Genomic DNA, 25,139 nt, shown 5'->3' with positions numbered 1-25,139 from the left:
TTGTAGGTTGACTGTTGATTTTGTGCTATTTACGAAAATCTTCCATTATAAGAAGACTTATATTGTGCAGAGGAGGGTTTGGACAGAGGCCTTCTAACCTGACACGGATGGATTTCAAAAAATTTTTTTGAAATAATTATAGGCTCATAGGATATTGACAAAATGATATGTAGAGTCTCGTGTACCCTTCACCCAGCTCACGTCTATGGATTTCTAAAAATGTTCCTCTGCATCCTTGATCCTGTTTTGGGCTAGAAGTTCAACTGCGGGGGTGAAAACTCTACCCTCTTGTTAAGGTGGCACTGGCCGCTGTATCGGGAATCATGAATAAAGTCAGGGCATTGCCCGTATTTGAAGAATTGTAACCCCATGTAGTAGTCCAGGCTTATGTTTTTTCTAGTGTATTAAAAATGTAATAATTTGAATTTTCTTTTTGAATTATTAATGTGAAATTCACTTTTTAAAGTTTTTAAATTAAATTTAGTTTTTAAGTAATAAGCGTTTTAAAAATTTAAAAATAAGTGTGTGAATGAATACCATGTGAGGAATGTTTTCTACTTGTCTCCTTTTTAGGATGATTCTGAGTTCTCGGACCCCAAATTTTGCTTTTCTCTTTGTAGGTTCGAAAGCATGTGAATGATCTCTATGAAGACTTAAGGGATGGACACAATTTGATTTCTCTTTTAGAGGTTCTTTCAGGAGATACCTTGGTAAGTTTTAACTTTCTTATTTTGAAGAACGTGTAATCTTTTCTGCATAGGACCAGTGTGTTTTCAGTGCAGACTATTCAGATTTTTGCAACATTCATCTTTTGAGCTGTGAATTCTGCCTGAAAAAGAAGTTTTGGTTAGATTCCTAAGCATTTTCAAACTTCAAATGACGTGAATTTGAGATTGAAGCACTTCGATTACTTCACTTATATAATCAGTTCTATAATTAAAATACTATTTTTGTTCTTGCTTCTTTTTTACCTTTGGGTTTTTTTGCTTAGCAGAAGTTGGATGCATAATATAACCACATATTAAAAGACTTACAAATAGCAAGAAAATAAACATTGCTTTCTGAAAAATGATCTAACCCATTCCGCAGGTGTCATTTTTTTTTTTTTTCTTTTTGTGAACATTACTTCCCCTTCTTGTTACCTGTTCTCCTTCATTATGTTCTGTTCATGCTCTTCTTTTCATTTCTGGTCTGTCTTGTGTCTTTGCTGTCCTATCTTCTGTCTGTTATATTCATTAGCCAAGGGAGCGAGATTTTTTGAAGACCTTACGATTGGTGAGTGCAACAGAAGCATGCGAATATGAACAGCATGAGGATGTGGAGGATGAGGATAAGGGGGTAGGTGTCGCCCCCATAACTTGACTAACCTAGCCGTTCCCATGCGGTGAGCGCTAACCTGATAGAGAAGTAACTCCTGGGTTCAGGCTCCTTTTTAGAAAGCATAGAAAGGACCAAAACCCACATTGAGATAGATGTGTGTGTACCAAAAAACTGGACAAAGGAAATATTTTCTCTTTAAATTACCTTCAGAGAGCTAAAAATGATTGAATTATGTATACATTACTGTGCACTGCATGGTAATTAAACAGACTTAAAGTACATGATGGCATTTTAGTTAAACAATTTTATATACATTGTATATAAACATAGAAATTTTACAAGTCTACAAATTTTTGTGCAAATTCATTCAATTTCTGGAAGTGATATTTCAAACATGGCAACTATTTATTGCTTTTTATGAAAGAACTTAGGGAAATTTTTTTAGTATTTAAGTTTCTGCTTTAAACCACACCTGTTGGCAATAGGTATTTGATGGACATGTTTTACCTCTCTAATGTATCTCATGTATTTAAAAGGGAGATTTAAAAATCCAGTATCCCAATAGAACTCACAGAGCTGTTTAATCTCCATGACTCTTAGTTGACTGCAGCCTACCTTTGCAAGACAGACGTGCTGCTTCTTTTGTCTTCTACATACCTGGTGCCCCTTGATTTTACTGGAAATTGTGCTTTTGTTGGATCCAGTGGGTAAATTTATCAACATCATTTCTACTTGTTATGCAGAACTTACCTTTCCTTCTGTAGTGTGCTGTCTGTTTTATTATGGCACCTTTGACTTCAGCAACCTATACATACTGAAGAAGCCAAACTGTCAATTGTCTTTTTTCTTTTTTCCCTTTGGAAGATTTTATGTGATAAATTTCAGCTCCATTCTTTGTATTTTTTTCTAAGCATTTCTCAGCCCTGTTTCCTTATGTTTTCCTTCATGCTAACTTGTAACGTTTCTTAAGGGAAACGGCATTAAGGAAAATAATTCTCGTCTGTCACTTTTGCTGAGACTGAGAAAATAATTGTGTCCATCCCCAAGTAGAGTAAAACGAGTATAGAGTCCTTTCTGATTATCATAGTGTCCACTTTTGTGAAAAAGCTAAAATAAAATAAAGAGGAAATATATGGTTTTAATTGGTTTTCTCTCTTTCTCTATCATGGCTAAGTAAACCTTCTCTGTCTTTCTCCTTCTTGGTGATTTTTATACTAACTGCATGCTACTTTATCTCATTTTCATTAATATGCCATATGTATATATGTGTGTGTGTGTATATATACAGTTGTAAAACACTCTTGCTAATAGTGTTCAATAAGAAGGTAAAATGATGAATGATATTTAATTATTTTTGTGCCTCCATGGCTAAATAATTGTAGGCTAGCATTGTTTTATTACCAAATATTAAAAATCTATATGCTCTGTGACATTTTCTCTTTCCTTTTGTTTAAATAAAAAAAGTTGTCATAAAGTATATGTTTAAATAAAACATACTTGCAAAAAAATCCATAATAGTTTACATTCAATCTCAGACAATATAAAGACATTAAAAACTTCTTAGAAAATCTTATGGCCTTACCTAAACGGTAAATACTGTTTTGATATATTAAGATGAACAGAAAGTATATTTAAATTAGCATGGTCTGTGATAACAGAAACTCTTTTTTATACCTGCATTTTTCTGTTCTTAGCCCAGAGAAAAAGGTCGGATGCGTTTTCACAGACTACAGAATGTACAGATTGCACTTGATTATTTGAAAAGACGCCAGGTATGATGTTTTGAAAATACTATAATCATATAAACATATGTTACTAATACATCTGTGTAGAAACATGTCAAGGAATGACAAGGTTAAATTTACCTGTGAATTATAACCAGTAATCTTGTGCTTTGGTGAAGCAAATATTTAAAAATGTTTTTAAACATTTGCTCCTAAGAAAAGAAGTTAGTAGTAGGGATAAGCCCAGAGGAATTATAAGTGACTACATTTCCATCTATATAAGAACAACTGATTTTCTTTCTGTTTGAATTGGATTGCATTTGCCTAGGAAGTTACTGACATTTTAGTAGCAATAGAATGTTAAGAATGCCTATGAACAGTTCTTAATTGTGGGGAAGCAATACTTTATTTTTTATACTTGATATATAAAAATAGTCAATTTTTATAAAAATACTTTATATAATACTTTTAATTAAGTGTAAGCATTTTTCATACTTAGTAGTAATAAGGCAATATTTTGTTTTTTATAAGTAGATAATATTGGATAATTTATGAGTAAAGATATAACAGCATTTCTGACAATAGCCCCCAACTTGCTTGAGGTATCGGGAGAAATCATGGAAAAGAATTAATAATATATTGGATATGATCTTGATTTGATGGCATTACCTATTATAGTGTCATAAGCCAAAATATTAGTAATTTTTTCAATTGGTAGAAAAAGAATGTAGGAGAGTTGAAAATTATTGAAGACAGTGAGAGTCAGAGGGGACAGCAACAATTTTGTTTTTTTAATAGTTTGAAAAAAAGGTAGAGATTGGTTGTGGTGGCTCATGCCTGTAATCTCAGCACTTTGGGAGGCTGAGGCGTGAGGATCACTTGAGCCCAGGAAATTGAGGATGTGGTGAGCCATGATTGCAATATTGCACTCCAGCCTGGGTAACAGAATGAGCCCTGTCTCAAAAAAAAAAAAAGGCAAGGGAGAGAGGGAGAGGTAAACACTAGCTTTTATTATTTCTTCATTATTATTCATCAATATTATGAACATTAAGATGCTTTTCCCTATTAAATACTACTAAATCCTCAGTGCTTAAATATATTCATGTTTGCTCATTGTTCATCATTCTCGTGGAAGATTCCAGAAGGATACTTCTGAAATGTTTTCTGGCAGTGTTTTGTCCAAGAAGTAAAATGTTAAATATCATAGTATATAATTCTCAGTATTTAAATTCATGATATTAAATGATTTTGTCCAGGAAGTAAATGGATCATCATTGGATTTATTTACCTGAATGCACAGTTTGACAGTTGATAAGCTTTAAGTCTGAGTATTATATTATTTTAAAATATTTGAACAGCCTTCGAAATGCTCAGTGACTTATATATTTATGGCATATTGATAGCAAGATAATGCTAGTTATTTTAAAACCTTGTAATGGAAATTTGAGAAAGTTGTTAGAATTGTTAGAATAGTTTCATACTTAATCGTAAGAGTAAAATAAAGTTTATTTTTAAAAGACAAAATTATTTCTAATTTTAAGATCTCAAGTATTTAGGACTTCTCACTTGAGGAGTTGTACTTTTGTATTGACAAGTGAATGCTTTTAGTACTTGCTCTGGAATAGCAGTCCCCAACCTTTTTGGCAACAGGGACTGGTTTCATGGAAGACTATTTTTCCATGAACTGGGTGGTGGGGGTAGTGGGGGTTGTTTCAGCATGAAACGGTTTCACCTCAAATCATCAGGCATTAGGTTTTTGTAAGGAGTGCGCAACCTAGATCCCTCAAATGCGCAGTTCACAAATAGGGTTTGCACCTTTATAGGAATCGAATGCTGTGGCTGATCTGACAGGAGGCAGAGCTCAGGTGGTAATGCTTCCTGGCCCACTTACCTCCTGCTGTGCAGCCCAGTCCCTATTGTATAGGTTTGGGGGTTGGGTTGGAGATGTCTGCCAGTGGAAGACAAGAATGCAATAATACTTGCTCTTTCTTTGTTGTTATCGTATAATTTGTAATATAAAATGATTGAGAATAAGGGTAAAACAGTAGTTGACTACTGGTATTTAAATTATTCAATTTTTTTCTTCGTATAATTTAGAAGTGCTTTTATGTAGGTAAAGATAACTGGTTCAGGTTTGATAAACAGTTGGTTTTATCTCTTCTTCACATACAAAACAGGTGAAATTAGTGAATATTAGAAATGATGACATAACAGATGGAAATCCCAAATTGACTTTGGGATTAATCTGGACAATAATTTTGCACTTTCAGGTAAGCCCAAATTTTCTTAATTTCAGCTTCTAATTGCTAGTTTTCAGGTGGTTCATATGAAGGGTGAATGACACATTCATGTTCTATGGAAGAAAAATAAATTTCAAACTTCTTTCTTTAAGCAATATATTTGAATTGTTCTTTTAAGCAACATGCTGCTTGTGAATCTGACAACTAGTTTCCTGTTCTTGATAAACTTAAATATAGTTTTAAAGACAATGTTTGTAATCTCAGAATTGGAAGACATATTTCTTTTTGTTGACTGGAGACACATATTTTTTGCTCATTGGAAGTATTACCTGTTTTAGATACTTAAATGTTTATGATTAGTCCTTATTTAGAATGTTTTTTATTAATACAGTTTCTTAGCTATGTCAACTCTTTCCTCCTTTGATGGACACTAGATGGCAGTATAATTATAAAGAGATGTGAAGTAGAAGAAAAGTCTTCATGTTTTTTGCAGAGCTGTGCTTTCTCTCTTTAGATTTGAGGAAAGTACATATTTGTTGACTGAATTATTATCTAATAAACCTGAGCCAATTGAGGACCGATTTTGATTTAGTTTTGGGGAAATGATACATTAGAAAGAGTCTTCATTTGATTTAAGGAGATTCCTAACTTTAGAACTTGCTTTAGTTTACTAACTGCTGGTCTGCTCAAGAACTGTTCTGCTACTAGAGGTGGGAAGGAGGGGAAAAAGGGCATGGGCTGTAAAACTACCTCTTCTGCACTGTGCTCCCTGTCTGGGTGATGGGATCATCTGTACCCCAAACCTCAACATCATGTAATATACCTATGTAATAAATCTGCACTTGTACCCCCTGAATCTAAAATAAAAGTTTAAATTATAAAAAAAACCCCAGAAATGTTGTGTGTACAAGCACAGAGCCTGACCCACAGTAGGCACTCAGTACATCTTACTGATTGATTACTGAACAGTTGGATCTTGAAGGAGGAAGAGATCCCTTGCCAGCTTCAAAAAGGACCTGGGGTTTTGAAACAAATCTGGTGAGGAGTAAGAATTTTTTTAAGGCCAGGCACGGTGGCTCATACCTGTAATCCCAACACTTTGGGAGGCTGAGGCGGGCAGATCACAAGGTCAGGAGATCGAGACCATCCTAGCTAACATGGTGAAACCCCGTCTCTACTAAAAATTACAAACAATTAGCCAGGTGTGGTGGCATGCGCCTGTAGTCCCAGCTACTCGGGAGGCTGAAGTGGGAGACTCTCTTGAACCCAGGAGGTGGAGGTTGCAATGAACTGAGATTGTGCCACTGCACTCCAGCCTGGACCAGAGAGCAAGACACTATCTCAAAAAAATTTTTTTTAAAAAAAATTGGCTGAAATACAGGTTATGTAGTCAAATGGTGGAGAATAATGTACCTGGGGGGCTCGTTGGAACAGGATAGATTTGACAGGTATGGAGAGTTACAGGAAGCAGAGTCTAGGTAGGTCTAGGACCTGAACAGGCAACTGAATAGTTTCAGCAGAAGGACATTCATGGAGATCCAGGTAATTGAAGGAAAAGGTGTTAGCCAGCCAGACTACAGGGCAGCTAATACAGGTGGATGTCCACTTAGCTGGGCTATTAATGTCAAGAAGAGCCAGCAACCAGAACTCGAAGCTAGGACCCCAAAGGACTGAGAGATCCCATTACTGGAAGACTCTATCCTTAGGGGATCAAATATATTGAACCTAAATGAATGCAATAATTTGGCATGAAGCACAGAACCAGACCTTGTTATCAGAACTGTGTAAAGTCTAAGTAGAACCGACCAAAAAGCTGATTTCATATGGAGTTCTTCAGTGGCTTTGTTGGGGATCATTTAATTAGCCCTAAGTGGGTCAGATCCTAGAGCTTTTAGTAGTGTTGAAACTGCAAGAACCCCAGCTGGGAAAGTCAGAGACCTACTGCAGAGAATCAATCACTTCACCACCAGCTGGTGAGGTAGGCTGTGTCTGAATTTTGAATGTTAGACCAAGGATCACTGGGGCAATGGAAAGCATTCAGGCTTTGGAGGGAGGCAGAATTAAGTTTCGTTCTTGGCTCTTTTACTTATTGTTGTGATGCCAGTGGGTAAGTCATGTTACTACTCTGAGCTTAAAAAAAATGTGTTTCTGTTCATCGCTTTCCTTTTTCTGTCCATAAATCTTTTTCAATGACAGGACCTGTGCTAGAGTCTTTCTGAATCCATTCTGATTTGGAGGCTGCCTGATTCCCAAATTGCTTTTCGCTCAATTAAATTTTGCTAAATTTTAAAAAGTGTGTTTTAGGAAACAACATCCATTAGTTCTATGTAAAATATCTAGAAATAAGCAGAGTCCATAGTAAGAGAGATAAGCTGTGAAGCTGAGGTAGTGATAAAGGTCAGGACTCAGTTGGGATGCAAAATTGAATAGAAGAGATCACACTTTGCAGGAAGAAAGAAAGGGACTTGAACACAGGGCATAGAGGATGAAGGAAAGGGATTTATTAAAGATAACAAAACTTTTTAGCTTGAGAGATTAAGAAACAGTAGGCTACTGAGAGACATGGGAGTGATGCCAAGGGGAAAAGCAATGACCTTCTGGGCAGGCTTGATGGGATGATGGGATATCCTGTGCATCTGTCTACTGAGCAGTTGGAGACATGAGTGGAGCTGAGAAGCCAGAGGTACAGATATAAACTTGGGGAAGTTATCACTACACAAGTGATCACTGTTTTTGTCATAAAGAGGGAATCTTCAGGGGACCCAAAAGAAGAGCACAAATGGAGAAGAGATGAGAGCTAAGGATAGAAATTTGGAGAAGGCCCATGGTTATGGGTGCAGGAGAAGATTCTGCTGAGGAAAGAGAAAAGAAGCATTTGGAGAGATGAATGAAATAATAGGAAAATGTACTGACGAAAACAAGGGAAGAGAATTTCAAGTAGAAAGAATGGTGAGCAGTATGAAATGCCACTAGAGACCACAAGAAAATTAAGGTGGAGTATAGGTCAATAGTTTCATCTAGAAAGAAGACCTTGGAGACCCAAACTCCTGGGAGCAGAGACTAGAAAATAACAAGCCAAAATGTGCAGAAGGATTGGGGGGTAGAAGCATGTATTTAGAGGCTGAGTTTGAGAGAATTTAAAGCAAAAGTCTTCAAAAAGGAATTGTGTACTAAGAGAGCCCTTTTGGGTTCAGCTGCCTTTGGAGGAGAGAGGAAGACTAGTCACAGAAGTACCAAAAGAAATTTCGCAGGCCGGGCGCGGTTGCTCACACCTATAATCCCAGCACTCTGGGAGGCCGAGGCAGGCGAATCACCTGAGGTTGGGAGTTCAAGACCAGCCTGACCAACATGGAGAAACCCAGTCTCTACTAAAAATATAAAATTAGCCGGACGTCGTGGCACATGCCTGTAATTCCAACCACTCAGGAGGCTGAGGCAGGAGAATCACTTGAACCCAGGAGGCAGAGGTTGCAGTGAGCTGAGATCACGCCATTGCACTCCAGTCTGGGCAACAAGAGCAAAACTCTGTCTCAAAAAAAAAAAAAAAAATTGCTTCTAATATCCTGTGGCATAATGTTCTAGAATCCATTGTATTTTAGGGCTTCAATTATAAGATAATATAACAAATTATCACCAATATTTTTAAATTAGACCAAGGTCTATTTGGAATGGAACGCATCTATGTTTTGGTTAAATGGAAGTGTTCTCTCTTATTTAAATGAAATAATTTTTTTTAGTACTACAATAACTTGAGATTAGAATTGTTTTTTGTTATGCCAAGATACAAAGATTTGTAAGAGTGGTAATCATCCTCACTCAGAGTGACTCTCAGCCTTTTTCACTCTCCTTTACATAAATAATGGAAGCGATTTCAAAAGACCAATTTGTTTTATTTTAACAATATTTGTTGTAGCATCATAAATGGAATCTATTTTTCAGTCAGGCTTTCTGAAGGTAAGCATTATCATTACAGTAATCCTATACCATTAGCCACCACATGCTAGATCCAGAGATACTAAGGTAATGAAGTATATTGTTCTGTTTATTGGGAGAGTATACATGAAATTAACTATAACATAAGGTGATGAATATTATTGATGAAATAAATGAAAATAGAATTGTATGGGAAAGGAGCGTCGTAGTGGGATCGGGATGGTTTTAGAGAATATGGGACATTTTCACAGATGTTAGAGATAGGTTTTGAAAGATGAATGCCAGTAACCAGGCAGACTAAGTTGGGCTATTTCTGGGAGAGGTAGCAGTGTATATGGCCTAGAAATGGACAGCTGCTGAGTTTGGCAGGTGTATTAGTTCATTTTGTGTTGCTGTAAAGGCATACCTGAGGCTGAATAGTTTATAAAGAACAGAAAAAAGCTTTATTTGAATCATCACGGTTCTGCTGGCTGTACAAGAGACATGGTCCTGGCATCTGCTTCTGATAAGGTCTCAGGAAATTTTTTAGTATTGGTGGAAGAAAAGGGTGAAGCAGGATTGTCTCATGGTAAGAGAGAGAGAGAGAGAAGGAGGAGGAGGGGTAGGAGGTACCAGGTTTTTTCAAACAACTAACTCTTTTTTTTTTTTTTTTTTTTTTTGAGACGGAGTCTCACTCTCACCCAGGCTGGAGTGCAGTCAGTGGCGCAATCTTGGCTCACTGCAACCTCCACTTCCTGGGTTCAAGTGATTCTCCTGCCTCAGCCTCCCAAGTAGCTGGGATTACAGGCATGCATCACCATGTCTGGCTAATTTTTGTATTTTTATTAGAGGCAGGATTTTACCATGTTGGCCAGGCTGGTTTTGAACTCCTGACCTCAAGCAATCCACCTGCCTCGGCCTCCCAAAGAGCTGGGATTACAGGCATGAACTACTATTGCTGGCCTCAAACAACTAACTCTTAAGTGGGTAAGAGCTCATTACTGTGGGGATGGCACAAAGCCGTTCATGAGGGAGCTGCTTCCATGACCCAGACACCCCCTACTAGGCCCAACTCCAACATTGGGAGTCACATTTTCAACATGAGATTTGGAGGGGACAAATATCTAAACTTCATCAGTGGAGATGGAGGGAAGGATTGGGGAAGTGCAGATCACTGGTTGCCTTTCCATCATTTTAGTACAAATACCAGCGATTATACATTTATATTCTCTTGAATAAGGTACCACTCGTTGCCTTTGAATACATTGAAAATCAAGTTAAAAACAAAAAAAATCTGAGACCTTATTTTTACCAGCTTGTCTTCTGGGATATTCAGTTTTTGCTACTGGAGGATGTTTTTAAATGAATAAGGAAAATTTTACAATGCAGGATCTGTTATTGACAGACATCTGCGGTATCATTGCAAACTTGACTAATTGAATATTCTTACTTAGTAAAATATAATGAGTTCCATCTTTTGATCAGTCTAAAGACTACCTAGTGAAAGGCAATTACTAATTTTTTTAATAGTGAAATGATTTCTGCTTACGTGTAAATCCATTTCATGCCATTCTATTTTTTTTTTTTAACCATGTCTATGACTAAGTGTTAGAAATATGCACACCTTGGATAATCAAGTTTCATGCTGACTCATTATTTTTCCAGCAAGTCCCTCATAAAAACTGTATAATATTTAACTAGGGTATAATTATAAAAGTTACATATAAAGTTTAACTGCATATATATATATGTGTGTATATATATATGAATGCACATATATTTCCTTTTGCTAAGTGTTTCATGCTTTAAATTACATAATTTATCTATTTGCTCACATTAAAGTCCTAATAATTAGATGAAGTGATGGCTTGGAAATTTATATTATTTGAAAAGTCTTATAAACTATTTTAAAAGATTGATTTTTTAGAAACAATTTTATTAGAGAATTCTAAGCATTTACCACTTATCTCTCCTGCTAGCTATTGAATCATCTTGTTATTTTTTATGACTTGTTTTGAATAAGAGTCTTAATATAATTTACAGAGATTTTTGAGCTTTTGGTTTGTTTCTTTGTGTGCAAGTACTAAAATTAGTTGATATTTCTTAAGAAAAAAAAATTATGTGGTAGAGGGTAGAGAGTCTCTGAAGTTCAATTTGAAAGGCACTTTGAAACTAAATTTAAAGGGCACTTTCCCAAATCTCTCCTGACTGGTATTTGCTTTCTGTTTGCTCTCATTCGTTGAACCACCGATAGTTTCAAAGGTTAAGTGCAAACTTCGTTAGTGTATCTGCATTTCAGAAAACTGAAAGTTAAAAACAGTCATAATCTTCTCATACAGTGAAGCTAAGGGTTTGCCTTGCGAGCTCATCAGTGTTGTAATTTGACAGTGAACAGTAATGTTTGTCTAAGAGGATTGGTGGCCAGAAATAAGCCACAGTGTCTAATGAGACACAGGGACCGGCTGGGCAGGATGCCACAGCATTTCTTGTGTGTGCCTTTCTCATAAGCAAAATGGCCTCAGACTGAAGAGGATGGTCATGAAGTCTGTGTGGAACAGACGTCAGAGTGGAATTTTCAGACTTAATGGAGAGGATCTAAGTAAGCTCTGGATTTTGAAATGAGTGAAATTGTGGAGCTGTGATCTCCTACAAATCAAATGGGGAATGTCTGTGGATGTGTAAGAGCTGAGAAGGAAGAACAATATGTAGATCCTGCCAAAACTCCTTTGAACCCTGAAAAATACTCTCCTGGAAGAAAATACTTCAGAAGAAAACCAATCAAGAAAACTGGAGGTGACAAAGAGTCAGTTAAGGCAAACAATGAAAATGAAGACAAGAAGAAGAGCAGCAGTCAGCCTTCAAAAGAACAGCCAGCTCCTTTATCCAGGGGACTGGTACAGCAGGAATCTGTTACCCTACACTCTGCCCTGGGAGATGGTATTCAGCAAAAGAAGACAGAAGTTGTAGCTGACAGTGTTAAACAGAAACTTCTGCCGAGTGCTGTAAGCAGTTGGTCTGACCATGTGAATACTTCTCCTGCTGAAGACAGTGAAACAGAAGTAAAAGTTAGTGAACTGGATGAAAGGATTTCAGAAAAAGACAGCACTCCATATTGCGCAAAGAGGAAGAAGCATTTAGATGATGTCAACACAAGCGAAATAACATTCCAGGAAAAAACTGATGTTTTTTCTTTTCGAAAGGCAGCCAGCTTAAGCTCTGTTCCCTCGAGTATAGAAAGATCTCTCGAAAAAAGTGGGTTTGCTGAAGACCCATCAAAAAGTTATAGCAGTATACAAGAAAAGCAAAACACTGAGAGATTTTGCCCTCATGCAACACAGCATTTTCAGTTTAAAAAAAAGAGATGCCATTCCCTTTATACTAGTGTGTCCTCTGTTTCTAAGGACACAGATGGAAATGAGGTAAGTGAAATGTGGAGTCTGAGTTCAAGTAAGTAAGTATTTCAGGTGCTCCATCAGACTCACATCTAATTTGTCTTTCATAAAGTTGTTTTCATATTAGTGCATGTAAAAGCCGTAGAGTTTCATTGTGTTTTATTTGTAGCCTCAGGTTTGATTATTATGGTTTTATTTTTGTGCTGTGCACATTCTTTGATCCCACTTTAATCTAAAAATCCTGTACATTTTCATTATTGGTGGAAGACTTTAAAAAGCACTACAGTAAGAGAGTGCATATCTTTCAAATTTTTCTAGTTCATGATTCTTGACTTTGCCTGTGGAATAGCCTGTGGAAACTTAGTTGGACTGTAGGTAAAAGTTCAATTAGAAAATAGTCATGAGAAGACAATAGCTTTGTAACAAATAATAGGATACTGTAAAATTATCAGTCAATACCGACTTGCTGATTCATAAGTTTGGAAAGCCAGATTCTGGTTCTTTGTTGATTTTCATGTGCAGAAACATTCACATAATTGCTGTCAATTCTGTGCTTATGTTTTGAGGGTCAGGGCACGTCTTTTCTCTTCCTTTATGTTATTCCCCAGCCCCAGTCTAAAATCAGAAATTGTTAGGGTAGCATGCCATAGGAATTTGAAAATGACACAGACTGCCAGGAAGTTTAGATCTTTATTCCTGATACTGATATTTAGCTTTAGGGAAGTTACTTATCTGGGGTTTTTACTTGTCTTTAAAGTATAATTAGATAGGTATTTATTAATTGCTCAAGAAATGTATTATCCAAATAACCTCTTACTACTGAGGAGTTGATGGCTTTTTCTTTAAGCTATTCCTAACTTTATCTTTTAATAAAACATCTGAACATAAAGAGTATTTGTGATGTTAATCATTCTTGGCAAGGTCATTGTATCAATGAGCAGAGATCATTTGCATAATGATAGAATGAGGTTTTATGAGGTTTAGTGTACGCCATCATCACTGACCTTGGTGGCTGAGTTCTCCTGAAGGTGTCCTGTTTATATACTCTGCTACACCTTGCCAATATTATGTCATCAGTTCTGTTTGTATTTTACAGTGGTTACATTTTAAAAAGAAAACATTCAGTCTGTGTCATTATCTATGTAGCTCTGGCATAAAGGCCAGTGCAAAAGAAAACTACTTGACTACTATATGTTTATGAATATAAGCAGTTGGTTTAATTTCACGTATGTTTTCCAGCTGTTTTCTTGCATAATTTGGCTTCAAGTAAGCTGTACATTTTTGCATTAATGGAAATTTTTATAATCTGTTTCCTTAGTGGTACATTAGCCTTTCCTTCAATGGAAAATATATGTGGAAATAAGTCACAAACTGACCGATCAGATTTGTGAAATAACTGTGATGCAATGTATATAAAGCCTGACATCATCCTGGTCAAAGCTGGATGGGTAGTCATTATTTTTTCTGAAGGGTTTGATGTCTCATGCCCCTGTAGTTCAGATAAAGACTATTTGTTTATTCTGTGGCACACAAAGAGTCAAAATCAACAGTTTAGCTATTCCTCTTAGGACATTCTTCCTGTTACCTTGGAGTTGTTTGACTCTGTCTCTTTATCTTTGGTTGGAAACTTCCACGTAACTCTTTATCTTGCATGGGATTCTATATTTTTCATTGGAGAATTAGTGAGATTGCTGGAAGCCAATGAGAGCTTCCAGCCGCTTCATTGGCATTTCATCCCGGAAATGGCCGAGTAACCAACATTCCTTTTGTTTGCTCTTTTTCATAGCTTCCCTATGTGATCAGTTTTTGCTCTGAGTTGCATGTAGGGTTGGACTCAACTTTCGAGTTAACTTCTAAATAGAATAGTGTACAATTTTTTGAACTTATTTTAACCTGACTTGATCTCCCCTAGTCCTGTGACATTCATCATTCTCAGTCTACCTCCCCTTTGAGTTGTTGCAATGACACGCTGACCTAGAGTGGTCTTCTTGGCTCAAGGGACTCTGTGGAGGCCACTCATCCAGCCCTTCCTGCTGCATATAAATGTTATCAACATGTTATATCTTTATTAGGATAAGTAGGTAAAAAAGGAGTATCTTAGATTTGTATACTGCTTTGGAATTGGAAAAATGGTTTCAGACACATTATGTCATTTGATCATCCCAACAACTGTATGAAATAGGCAAAATAGACTATGCCTCACATACAGAATGAAAAAATGGAAACTCAAAGAGGTTAAATAAATCCTTAAGGCAATATGGTAAATAAGATTACCTGAGTTAAATTATGGCACGATATCCCACTTGTTTTGCCTGTCAATGAAATTTAAGGGAGATTGCTAAAAAGTTAGAGCAGGAATTGATGTTAATAGTGTCATCTGTGAAGGATATGTTATAAACAGGTGGCAGAAGGTAGATTGTTTTGGGAGACAAGGAGTAATGAGCTCAGTGTTTGTACCTTTTTCAAGGATCTTCTGTTTGTCCAAGACTCACCTTGTACCTTGTGACAAGGTTTCCTACCTTTGTCCTTGAGCTCTTTCCAGAAAACATTCTTTTTTCTTTAGTTTCACAAATCCCACCTCTTCCCAGTTTTGTTAAGTTGATATTAGCAAAGATAGTTGTTTTCATCATCTATAGACTGTGGGTTCTCTAATCTGACCATATACATGTAAGAGTCATCTGAAGATATTTCAAAAAAGATAGATGCCTGGATGTCACCTGCAGTTGGGTGCTCTGTAGGTGATTCTAAGGGTCAGGATGTTGGATAGGGACCTTTTTACTCTTCTTATTCTACAGCAGTACTTCTTAAAGCCTGGCCCCAGGGTCCCTGCAGAAGAATCCTCTAGATTGCTTATTGAAAAACACCTTGCTTGAGATTTAATTTAATCAAAATATCTTCTGTCATGAGACGGTATTATATATGTTTTAGGCACCTGCTCATGTGTTTTTAAAAACACACCAGATTTAGAGAACCAGCATCACCTTAGCTTAGCGTTTACCATCTCATTTTCTTCTTAATGTAGGTTTTCTGATAAGCAATGTGGATTATGGCCTGGCAGGCAGAAAATCGAAGTTCTTCTAGTCAGGCTTTGCCACCAGAGAGCTGCATGACTTAGGCAGTCTTCTTTATTTCTCTAAGTCTCAGTTTTATTTTCTATAAAAGGAGCATACTGGACTAGATCATGATCCTACTGCTAATAATAATGCTATTTGTTGAGTCCTGCTATATTCGAAGTACTCCACAACTACATTAATCTTCAGAGCAAGTCTCAGAAGTGTTCTGTTATGAGCTCCATCTTTACAGATGAGGAAACTGAGTCTTAGGAAAGTTAAGTAGCTTACTCAACTCACTTAACAATGAGTGGTACAGCTTTGATCTGACCCAAAATTGTCTGCCAGGCTGAACTCTTACCTGATGCAATTTACCCTCCTTTTCCTACATACATCTTTCTAGTTTTAAATTTCTGTGAATTCATGTACATAAGTATATGCCTTTTTGTTTGTCCAGTGTTATTCCTGCTCTCTCTTTCCCTCTCTTCCTTTATTTCTTTATCAAACATTTATTATGTATTGAACCCAAACTAGGCACCCTGAGATAAGTAAAATGTAACTCTTTTCCTTGTGCATTATATCTCATTGTTTGTTCATAACAAATGACAGGGACCATGGCTGTAAAGTTAGTCACTTGAGAATTAGTCACCTGGGATGATGATCAGTGTAAGTTTAACTTCTCAGCAAAACATGTGGTGGCTCTATTAAGTAATGAAAATTGAACTGCATTTCTGTTCCTTTCCATCCTTTGGTGAATTGCTGATGAGTAGTGCAGTGGCCTAAAGTAAAAAACCAAAGAGAGAAGGTTAAGAAATGAGTGTGGCTGTTGTACACAATACATTGTCAGTCTCTGAATAATGAAGAGTTGAATATTTTTATTACATTGGCTTTTGTATTTAAAAAACTTTGAAAAAAATTAAGAACCATCTCAGAATGTGAGAGGAATTACGTTCAACCTACCTGAAATACATTTATTCATTATTTTTTTCTTTCACCGACTCTTTTAAGAAGTTTAGACTTTAAAATTTATGATTGGAATTCAAGGACCAGGATAAAATCTGAATGTGTTTAGCCTTGCTCCACAGATCTTGAAGATGAAGGTCATTCATTCTATAATTGACTAACTCATTTCTTGCTGAACCATTTTATCTCTTTCTTTAAACATGAACATTCATATTGATTTCTCTTGACTATTTCTAGTCATTTAGATTTCATAACCAGTTTGTGAAAATACAGTTTTAGAATAATTGCATAGAATTTGGGTCCCTATCAGCATTATGATGCCTTTCTCTGCCTTTTAAGTTAAATGAAGGACATACACAGTTTGGATCCTTTGCTTTCCAAAAAAAGGTATTTTTTCCCCCCTGTTTAAATAAGTAAATGAGAATTTGTTCAAAGTAGTTATCAATTTAGAGCATTAGCACTTGGACTTTATCAACTTATTAATTACTTTTGTTCTCTATTTCATCCCTCCCTTATATAGGCAGTTTGTACCAGTTAAAGTTTTAAAAATGTTTGTGCCATCTTTACAGTTAAAAATATTTTGTGAAGCATTTTCACACTTTTTTTTTTTTTTTTAACTTGGAAGCAGATGCTAAAAATGTGTTGATTACATTTGTTTCTGCCAAAATAGTTTAAACATTTTTAAAGAAATTGTCCTTGGAAACAAACATCTTGGCTTGGAAATATTTGTCTGTGTTGACAAATTCAATATGGAATTTGCTTTAGCTTGACTATAGTGTCAAGTGATGTGAATAAAAGAGTTTTAGAAATATAATACCCTCTTACACGCCTCCATTCACTGTGGGGCAGGCACTGTTCTCAGCCGTGTGTGTGTATCTCTTAGTCTCTCACACCAAGAAGATTCTATTATTATACTCATTTTACAAAAGAAGAAACTGAGGCCCAGAGAAGTCACAGGGCTAGAAAATAGTGGGAACAGGAAGTGAATTCCAGTTGCTGCCATCCACAGCTTTGCACCAATCTTCCTCCCAGTGTTAAGCTTTTACTCTTGCAATAATGAAATTCATGAGGTAGGAGAAGAATCCTGAGCTTCACCTTCTCCGGCTTGCTGCTTTCATTCTTACTAATATCTACACTCTCTGAAATAGAATATAATCCTTATTTTTATTTTAATAGAAACATATGAAAGAATTGAATTTTCATTTGCTAGTGTTTTCGTATCTGAGTCTCTAAATCAATAGGGATTTGTGTTCCGCACAGAAGAACACTTGACTGTCATTTCTACATCCACTGTGTGTCCCACAAATCAGTTTCTGCTTCTGTAGGAGGTGGTCCATGGATAGGTAAAGCTCTCTCAGCAGTGTTATGGGGAATCACTTAGCTTGGCAGAGCAGGGGAAGAGAACTTACAAGATGTTAAGTCAGAAGGCTTACATCAACGCAGGTCTTATTATTCCCATCCTTAAAATTGGGGTAGTTTCTTGTTTTGAGGATTAAATGAGGTCACATATGTGAAAAAGACTTAGGAGACTGTAAAGTGCTTTGTAACATATATCTTTTTGTCTTCTGTTTCTGGAGAAAAGAGAAATACTTTGTGACCATCCTGTAAATAGAAAGAATTCTGTAAGTTTTCAAAACTTTTAACAGGACACGTCTTTCTCTCCTTCAGACACAGAACATTCTGTATAACCAGAATAGGCTGCCATCTTCCCCTCCCTCTGTGATCCCATCTCCATTCATCCTCTCATTTCTTTAGCAGATATTTACTAAGTATCTATTATGTGTCATACAGCGTGCTGACTGTATTCTTCCAATTCCATAGTTAGCTTAAAACTTTGTCAGCCTTCTTAGACAAGGTAGCATGAAACTAAAAGAAAAATAAAAAAAAAACAACAATGAAAACCCTGTCAATTTGTTGGAATGGAAATACCCTTGGAAGGAACCATTTAAAAAAATATTTAAGATTCAGTGGGTACATGTGCAGGTTTGTTAAATATTGCATAATCCTGAGGTTGGAGCTTCCAATGATCCTGTCATGTAATACTTGATAGGTAGTTTTTCAACCCTTGTCCCACTCTTACCATCCCCACTTTTGGAATACCCAGTGTTTGTTATTCCCATCTCTGTGTCTGTGTATACTCAGTGTTTAGCTGTCACTGACAAGTGAGAACATGTGGTTTTTGGTATTCTGTTCCTGTGTTAATTCACTTAGTATAATGACTTCCAGCTGCATCCATGTTTTTGCAAAGGACATGATTTTGCTTTTTTTTTTGATGGCTGTGTAGTGCTCTATGTATGGCTGTATATACCACGTTTTCTTTATCCAGTCCATTGTTGACACACACCTAAGTTGATTCCCATGTCTTTGCTATTGTGACTAGTGCTGTGATAAACATACGAGTGCAGATGTCTTTTTAGAAGAATGATTTATTTTCCTTTGGTTATATACCCAGTAATGGGACTGCTGGGTTGAATGATAGTTTTGCTTTTAGTCCTTCGAGAAATATCCAAACTGCATTCCACAGGGACTGAACTAATTTGCATTTCCACTAACAGTGTATAAGCATCCCTTTTTCTCTGCAACCACACCAACATCCTATTATTCTTTTGACTATTTTTTAATTTTAATTTTTACTTTTTTGAGATGGAGTCTCACTCTGTTGCCCACGCTAGAGTTCAGTGGCGTGATCTCTGCTCTTCAAGGGATTCTCCTACCTCAGCCTCCCGAGTAGCTGGGATTACAGGCATCCACCACGCCTGGCTAATTTTTGTATTTTTAGTAGAGATGAGGTTTCACCATGTTTGCCAGGTTGTTCTCGAACCCCTGACCTCAGGTGATCCACCTGCCTTGGTCTCCCTAAGTGCTGGGATTACAGGCATGAGCCACCCAGCCTTGACTTTTTAATAATGACCATTATGACTGGTGTGAGATGGTATCTCATTGTGGTTCTGATTTGCATCTCTTTAATGATCAGTGATATTGAGCATTTTTTCATGTGTTTTTTGACCGTTTGTATGACTTCTTCTGAGAAGTGTCAACATCATTAAAACGTGGGCAATGGACATGAATAGAAGTGTCATTTGTTTTTTCCTTGTTGATTTGTTTAAGGTCCTTATAGATTCTGGATATTAGTTCTTTTTCAGATGCATAGTCTGCAAATTTTTTTTTTTTCCATTTTAAAATTAGATCATCTGTTTACTCTGTTGACAGTTTCTTTTGCTGTGCAGAAGCTCTTTAGTTTAGTTAGGTCTGGAACCAATTCTTGAAGCTCATTTTGGTTATTTACACTTCACTAGTGCAGATACACTTCAAAGGCGTTATTGAGAGTAACTGATACCAGAGAGGAAGAGAACATAATGCCAGAGGCAAATCTGGTCTTCTCTCTGGGGTGGGGGGATTGGGTGGGGACTGTTGATTAAGGAGGTACAACTGGTCTAGTGAGGAAAATTTTTATGGACCCTGACATCCAGTTCATCTGAGAGATCCAGGACTGTATCTTCCTCTGAAAATGTGTAGTGTTCTGTGTATCAGCTCCTTTGCCAATATAGAAGTTGAGAAGCTCCAGTGAAAAGGGTCTGCCTTTAGGAGTGAGGCAAACCCAGGGGATTCCCTTTCGTGACCTATCTATGTGCAGCCATTTTCCTGGCAGTAGGTGCACTGGGAGGAAACTGGATGACTGTGGCTACTGAAACAGAAGAAAAATTAGTCTGACTTGTAAGAATAGATTTCTTTTCTAAACACAAAGGAGAAATGCCCCTCTCTTATAAATTCTGTGCCAGAATTTAGGAGACCTGGGTTCATATCCTAGGTCTCCTACTAGCATGCTGTGAGACCCTAGGCAAATAACATCACCTCTTTTAGTCTCAGCTTGTTCAGTAGTGAGAGGAGGGCATCCACCAAATATCTCTGCTTTCCTTCAGTTTGAATCCTCATGATTTTTAAAATTTTCATTATATAACTTTCTTTAACTATCTCTGTTTTCTTAACTTCAGAGATGTTGCTTTTTCTACTATTGACATAAATTATTTAGATAGTTAATTTGATAACACTGTAAATTATGTAGTTATTTAAAAATGTTTAAGAATAAAAATTGCATTATTTTCTTTGTATGGAATAATAAGATACATACTTTTTAAAAAAGTGAATAAGCTTTCGGGGAATATCCAAGTCAACTTTGGAGCTGACAGTTCTTGTGTACTCAGTGCATGCCATAACCATGACAGCATCTGTAAAAATAGGGTGTTTCTGTTGCCCAGTTGTCTGGTGGCATTGACTTTGCTCATAGGACTTTCACGTTTACAGATTCAGCTGACTAACACGGGTGAGGCTGTTGCAATTCATTTAGCAGTAAGTGGGTCATTTAGTAATAAGCTGTGAATGAAATCAGTATGCTATAAGATGAGATATGTTGGCTTGTTTTCTTTTATTGAAAAGACATTTTGAAGCTCTATACAATGTCAAATTCATGAAATTTTTTCAGATAAGTGATTCAGGTGAAACTTAGCTTTCTTACTCAACCGTAGGTTCTCACCGAGTGGTCTCTAGGCCTGTGTTCCCCACTGGACACTTTTGTGCATTGGTAAGGGTATTCTGCTATTATCGGAAAGTGAGGTTAATTGGAAACCTTTTAATTTTCTGAAATGACAAAGTTTACATGGCAGGGTTAAAACTCATTCATACAAAATGAAAACAGGAAACTGTTTTCTAAGTGTGTTTCTGATCTTTCATACTTTTTCTGTCTTTAATACTTCCTTTATTCCTGCTCTGCATTTATTCAGTAGATAGTTATTGAGCACCTGATAAGTGCCAGGCCATGTTGAGTATGGGGAAACTGTTCCAAAGGGAGAAGTAGATTGAACAAACTACTGTAGGAGAGAGGGAACATATTGTTCATATAGCTTGATATTAATATGATTTGATCATATAGGAGAAGAGGAGAATTGCTTGAATTTGGATTACCATACCTGCGGAGTAAAGAACACACCGTTTTGGGAATGAGAATATAATAATATTTGGTACAGCGAGACTAGTTAGTCGGCTGGTACTAATCCAAACATGGAGGCTTAGTACCAGAAGAAGGTAGAAGCCCAATATTATTCGAGGTGTTTCACAACTGTGTTTCAAAACGCGTTGTTGGTATTGACATTGAAGACTAGTGGTAACAATCTAGAGTAGAGATAATAGTTGCCTTGATTCAAGTTGATAGTGGGAAGAGAGAAAATGGAGATATAAGACCCCCTTCTTCCTATAAAAATCAATCTTAGAACAGCTAATATATTCATATTATTACGTGTGTGAATAAATTGCCATTAAAAGTAATGGCAAGAACTGCAAATACTTTTGCACTAACTTAGTATCTTCCTTAGGGGCGTGAGAAACTAGCAGTTGAGTGTTTTGTAGAATGAGCCAACAAACATAAAGAAGATTCAGAAAAGTTGGGTTTATTCATCCTTTTATGCTTTGAAAATTCCAGTACTGGTTGCTTTGGTTCCCAGACTGCAGAGCAAAATATTCTGCTTGATCTCTCATATTTATTGTGTTTTTTAGCTGTTTTTTGAGACTGTGGCTCACATTGCTTGACTGTGCTCCATGAGGCACTTGGTCACACTTGCACAGTGAAACAAAACTTACGTTGTTTTACATCCCTGACTGACCATGAGCAGCCATGTGTCTGGTGACAGCACTGTTGGAAGGGGTCAAGCTTTCTTCTTTGGTTTGAACTTTGCCTGTCCAAATTCCCTTCCTGCGGATTCTCACCCACAATCCTCTGCACCTTTTTCTTTTAGTTACAGTTATTGGTGTTTCAGTCATTGACTGTTGCCTCAGCTCTATCCAGAGGGAGAAGGGAAAACTTGGGATAAAGTATCAGTGTTGTGTGTAAGAGTAGAGGTAATGAGGGAAAAAGAGAAGCAGATGTAAGAAAGAGTATGAGGGTTTTTTGGTTGTTGGTAGTGATGTTTTTTAGGCTGAGCTTAGTTTTCAATATTTTTATTTCAGTTTTTGAGCTTACCTATGTGAAGTGAAAAGGTAAAATAGGCCAGGTACGGTGCCTCATGGCTGTAATCCCAGTGCTTTCGGAGGCTGAGGTGGGAGGATTGCTTGAGCCTGGGAAATCAAGGCTGCAGTGAGCCATGGTGGTGCCATGGCACTCCAGTCTGGGTGGCACGGCGAGTCTCTGTCTCAAAAACAAACAAATGAAAAGTAAAATAGAAGTGATGACTTCTTGATTGTCAAGGCCCAGAATGAGTTCACTTGGATTCATGACATAAGACGTTTTATGTAGGCATGTTGACCTTCCATTACACTCTCTTTGAACTTGTAGGACAAACACTAGGTTTTGGTTGTTTTTACACAGTGCCAAAATAGGTTTTTTGAAAAATGTTGTCAGACGTGTGTTTTGTATTCTGTAAATAATAAGCAAACAAAACCCATTTGGTTTAGTGACATTTTTATGGGTGGATTGGTTGTGTGCTGCATGTCTGCTATAGGTAATAAAGCCACTTCTCCCCAGTGGGACTTTGAAATATGTGATAAAACAGAAGTGACCAAGAGAATCCTGGTCTCCTTAGTGAATTAATGCAGATTCTCAAGGTGTCCAACTCAATCATAAAGTCATTTGTTCATTGGATATTTACTGAGTATCTATAATGTGCCAAGCACTGCCCTAGCTAGGCATTGCAATACTAAGGCGAATAAGACATTATCTTTCAGGATATACTGCTCACGTGTTAGAGGGGTAGAAGATCTAACAACAGACAATAATGACACACAAGAGGTACTGCTATTATACCAGTGTGTGTGGAGTACTTTCAAAAGTACAGAAGATCGTCTGGTCCCTTACACAGACCCCTGAGGCAGAATCAGCTGGGGCTTCCTCAAGGAAAATTATGAGTGGAGGAGTAGCATGGGATGGGAATTGGTGAGGGCTTTCTCTGGATAAAGAGTGGTACGTATAAATGCATAGTATCTGTGGAAATCCATTCTTATTGATGAACTAGAAGTAGTTTACTGTGGCTGGAGCACGAGGAATGTTTGGAGTGGGTGTTAGAGGGCAGGGAGGAGAGATGAGGCTGCGTAGGACAGTGTTACCAATTGGATGTGGGCACAGAGGTTGAAAAGGCATCAAGGATGACCCCAGCAGTTTCTTTTATTTGGGGGCAACTGGGTGAATGGTGGGGCCATTCTCTGAGCTAGGAATGCAGGAGAAAGTACAGGAAGGAAAAAGAGGAATTAATTTCTCAATACATTGAGTTTGAAGGGGCTGTGAGATACAGCACAGTGATTAAGAGTATTAGCTTTGTAGCCAGACAGATTCAAGTTCAAATTTGACTTCTACCTGTTAGTAATTTGGGTAAACTTTGAACAGGTCATATTACTACTTTATATCTCTTTGTCATTTGTAAAATAATATTGTATATTGTAAAGATTATAAGAGGTAATTTTTATGAAGTGCTTAATCACAGTATCTGGCTCATTTAAGTCGTCAATTCATGGTTAGTTTTACTATTGCAATGGAAGTGTATATGATAGGCAGTTGGGTTTAGGGTTAAGGTTTGGGATGGGATACAGGGATGTGGGAGTCAACTGTGTGAAGGTGGCAGCTAAAGCCATTGTGGTACAGATTATCTAGGGAGAGTGAGGAGAGTGGAGGAAAGAGGCCCGAGGCCTGTGCCCTGGGAATAATGTTAAAGGTTGGGTAACAGAGGAGCCTCTAATGAAGACTGAGAAGGAATGGTTAGAGAGGCCGGAGGAAAGCCTGGAAGGGGTGATGTCATGGAAGCCAAAGAAGAAAGATTACCAGTGACAGACATCTCAGCGATACCAGGATTAGAAAATGGAAGGATGGGAAAACAACTCTTGAGCTCTTCTCCATGGTGTGTTTCTGTCATTAGACTGTAAGCTCTATGAGGATTGTTGTATAACCAATGCCTATTAATGGTACAAGTGGACATTTATGAGTGTTTGCTGAATGAGTGAGGCTGTGAAGGAAGAGGTGATAGATAATCTCTCACAATATCTTTCAACTAGTCAGCATCCCCCTACCCATCACTTCCATTATGTTAACAATCTAATTTTCTTCTTTATTGGAAAAATAGAGTTAGGAACAAGAACTCCCTCACTTTGTCTGGTCACCTTTACTTAGTTTTAGTGGAATGGTAAGAAAGAGGCCAAATCAAAACAGGTAGAGATGTGAAGGTAATAGAGACAAGAAAATATAGAGTACTTTTTAAGGTAGCTTTCCTAAGAAGAGAATGGGAGACAGATGGTGATAAGTAAAGAGGGAATTGATTTCATGAAAATTATTTTTATTTATTTGAGGATGGAAGAGACTTGAGTATTTTAAATACTGAGAGACCCACATGAGAGGGGATTATTGATAGAATGAGATTGATAGGAAGTAGGAGGTGAAAGGATTTAAACCCCAAGGGAAAAGGAGATCATGTGGGAGCAAAGTTTGTGGATAGCAGGACAGAAGGGGGTTCTTACGTGGCTAAAGGAGGAGATGAAATTTGTTTGCTAAACATAAAAACATAAAAG

The 25,139-nt window shown here is 37.1% G+C and overlaps 2 protein-coding genes across 2 annotated transcripts in view; both read left to right on the top strand.

Annotated features, from left to right (window-relative positions):
* The window catches only part of DST (dystonin), a 504,672-nt gene that overhangs the window by 256,741 nt on the left and 222,792 nt on the right, over positions 1-25,139 (top strand). The window contains 2 exon segments of the mRNA XM_012002056.1: positions 3,015-3,092; positions 5,222-5,314. Of these exon segments, the coding sequence (XP_011857446.1) occupies positions 3,015-3,092; positions 5,222-5,314 (171 nt within the window).
* LOC105555238 lies at positions 11,576-12,858 on the top strand. Its single transcript, XM_012002054.1, has one exon. It carries the CDS (start codon positions 11,854-11,856, stop codon positions 12,649-12,651), a length of 798 nt encoding a protein of 265 aa, XP_011857444.1. The 5' UTR covers positions 11,576-11,853; the 3' UTR covers positions 12,652-12,858.

This window comes from Mandrillus leucophaeus, unplaced genomic scaffold (assembly GCF_000951045.1).
Source record: "Mandrillus leucophaeus isolate KB7577 unplaced genomic scaffold, Mleu.le_1.0 Scaffold676, whole genome shotgun sequence".
NCBI classification, from domain to species: domain Eukaryota; kingdom Metazoa; phylum Chordata; class Mammalia; order Primates; family Cercopithecidae; genus Mandrillus; species Mandrillus leucophaeus.
The sequence above is the reverse complement of the archived record's forward strand: the minus strand, read 5'-3'. Positions and strand labels throughout refer to the sequence as shown.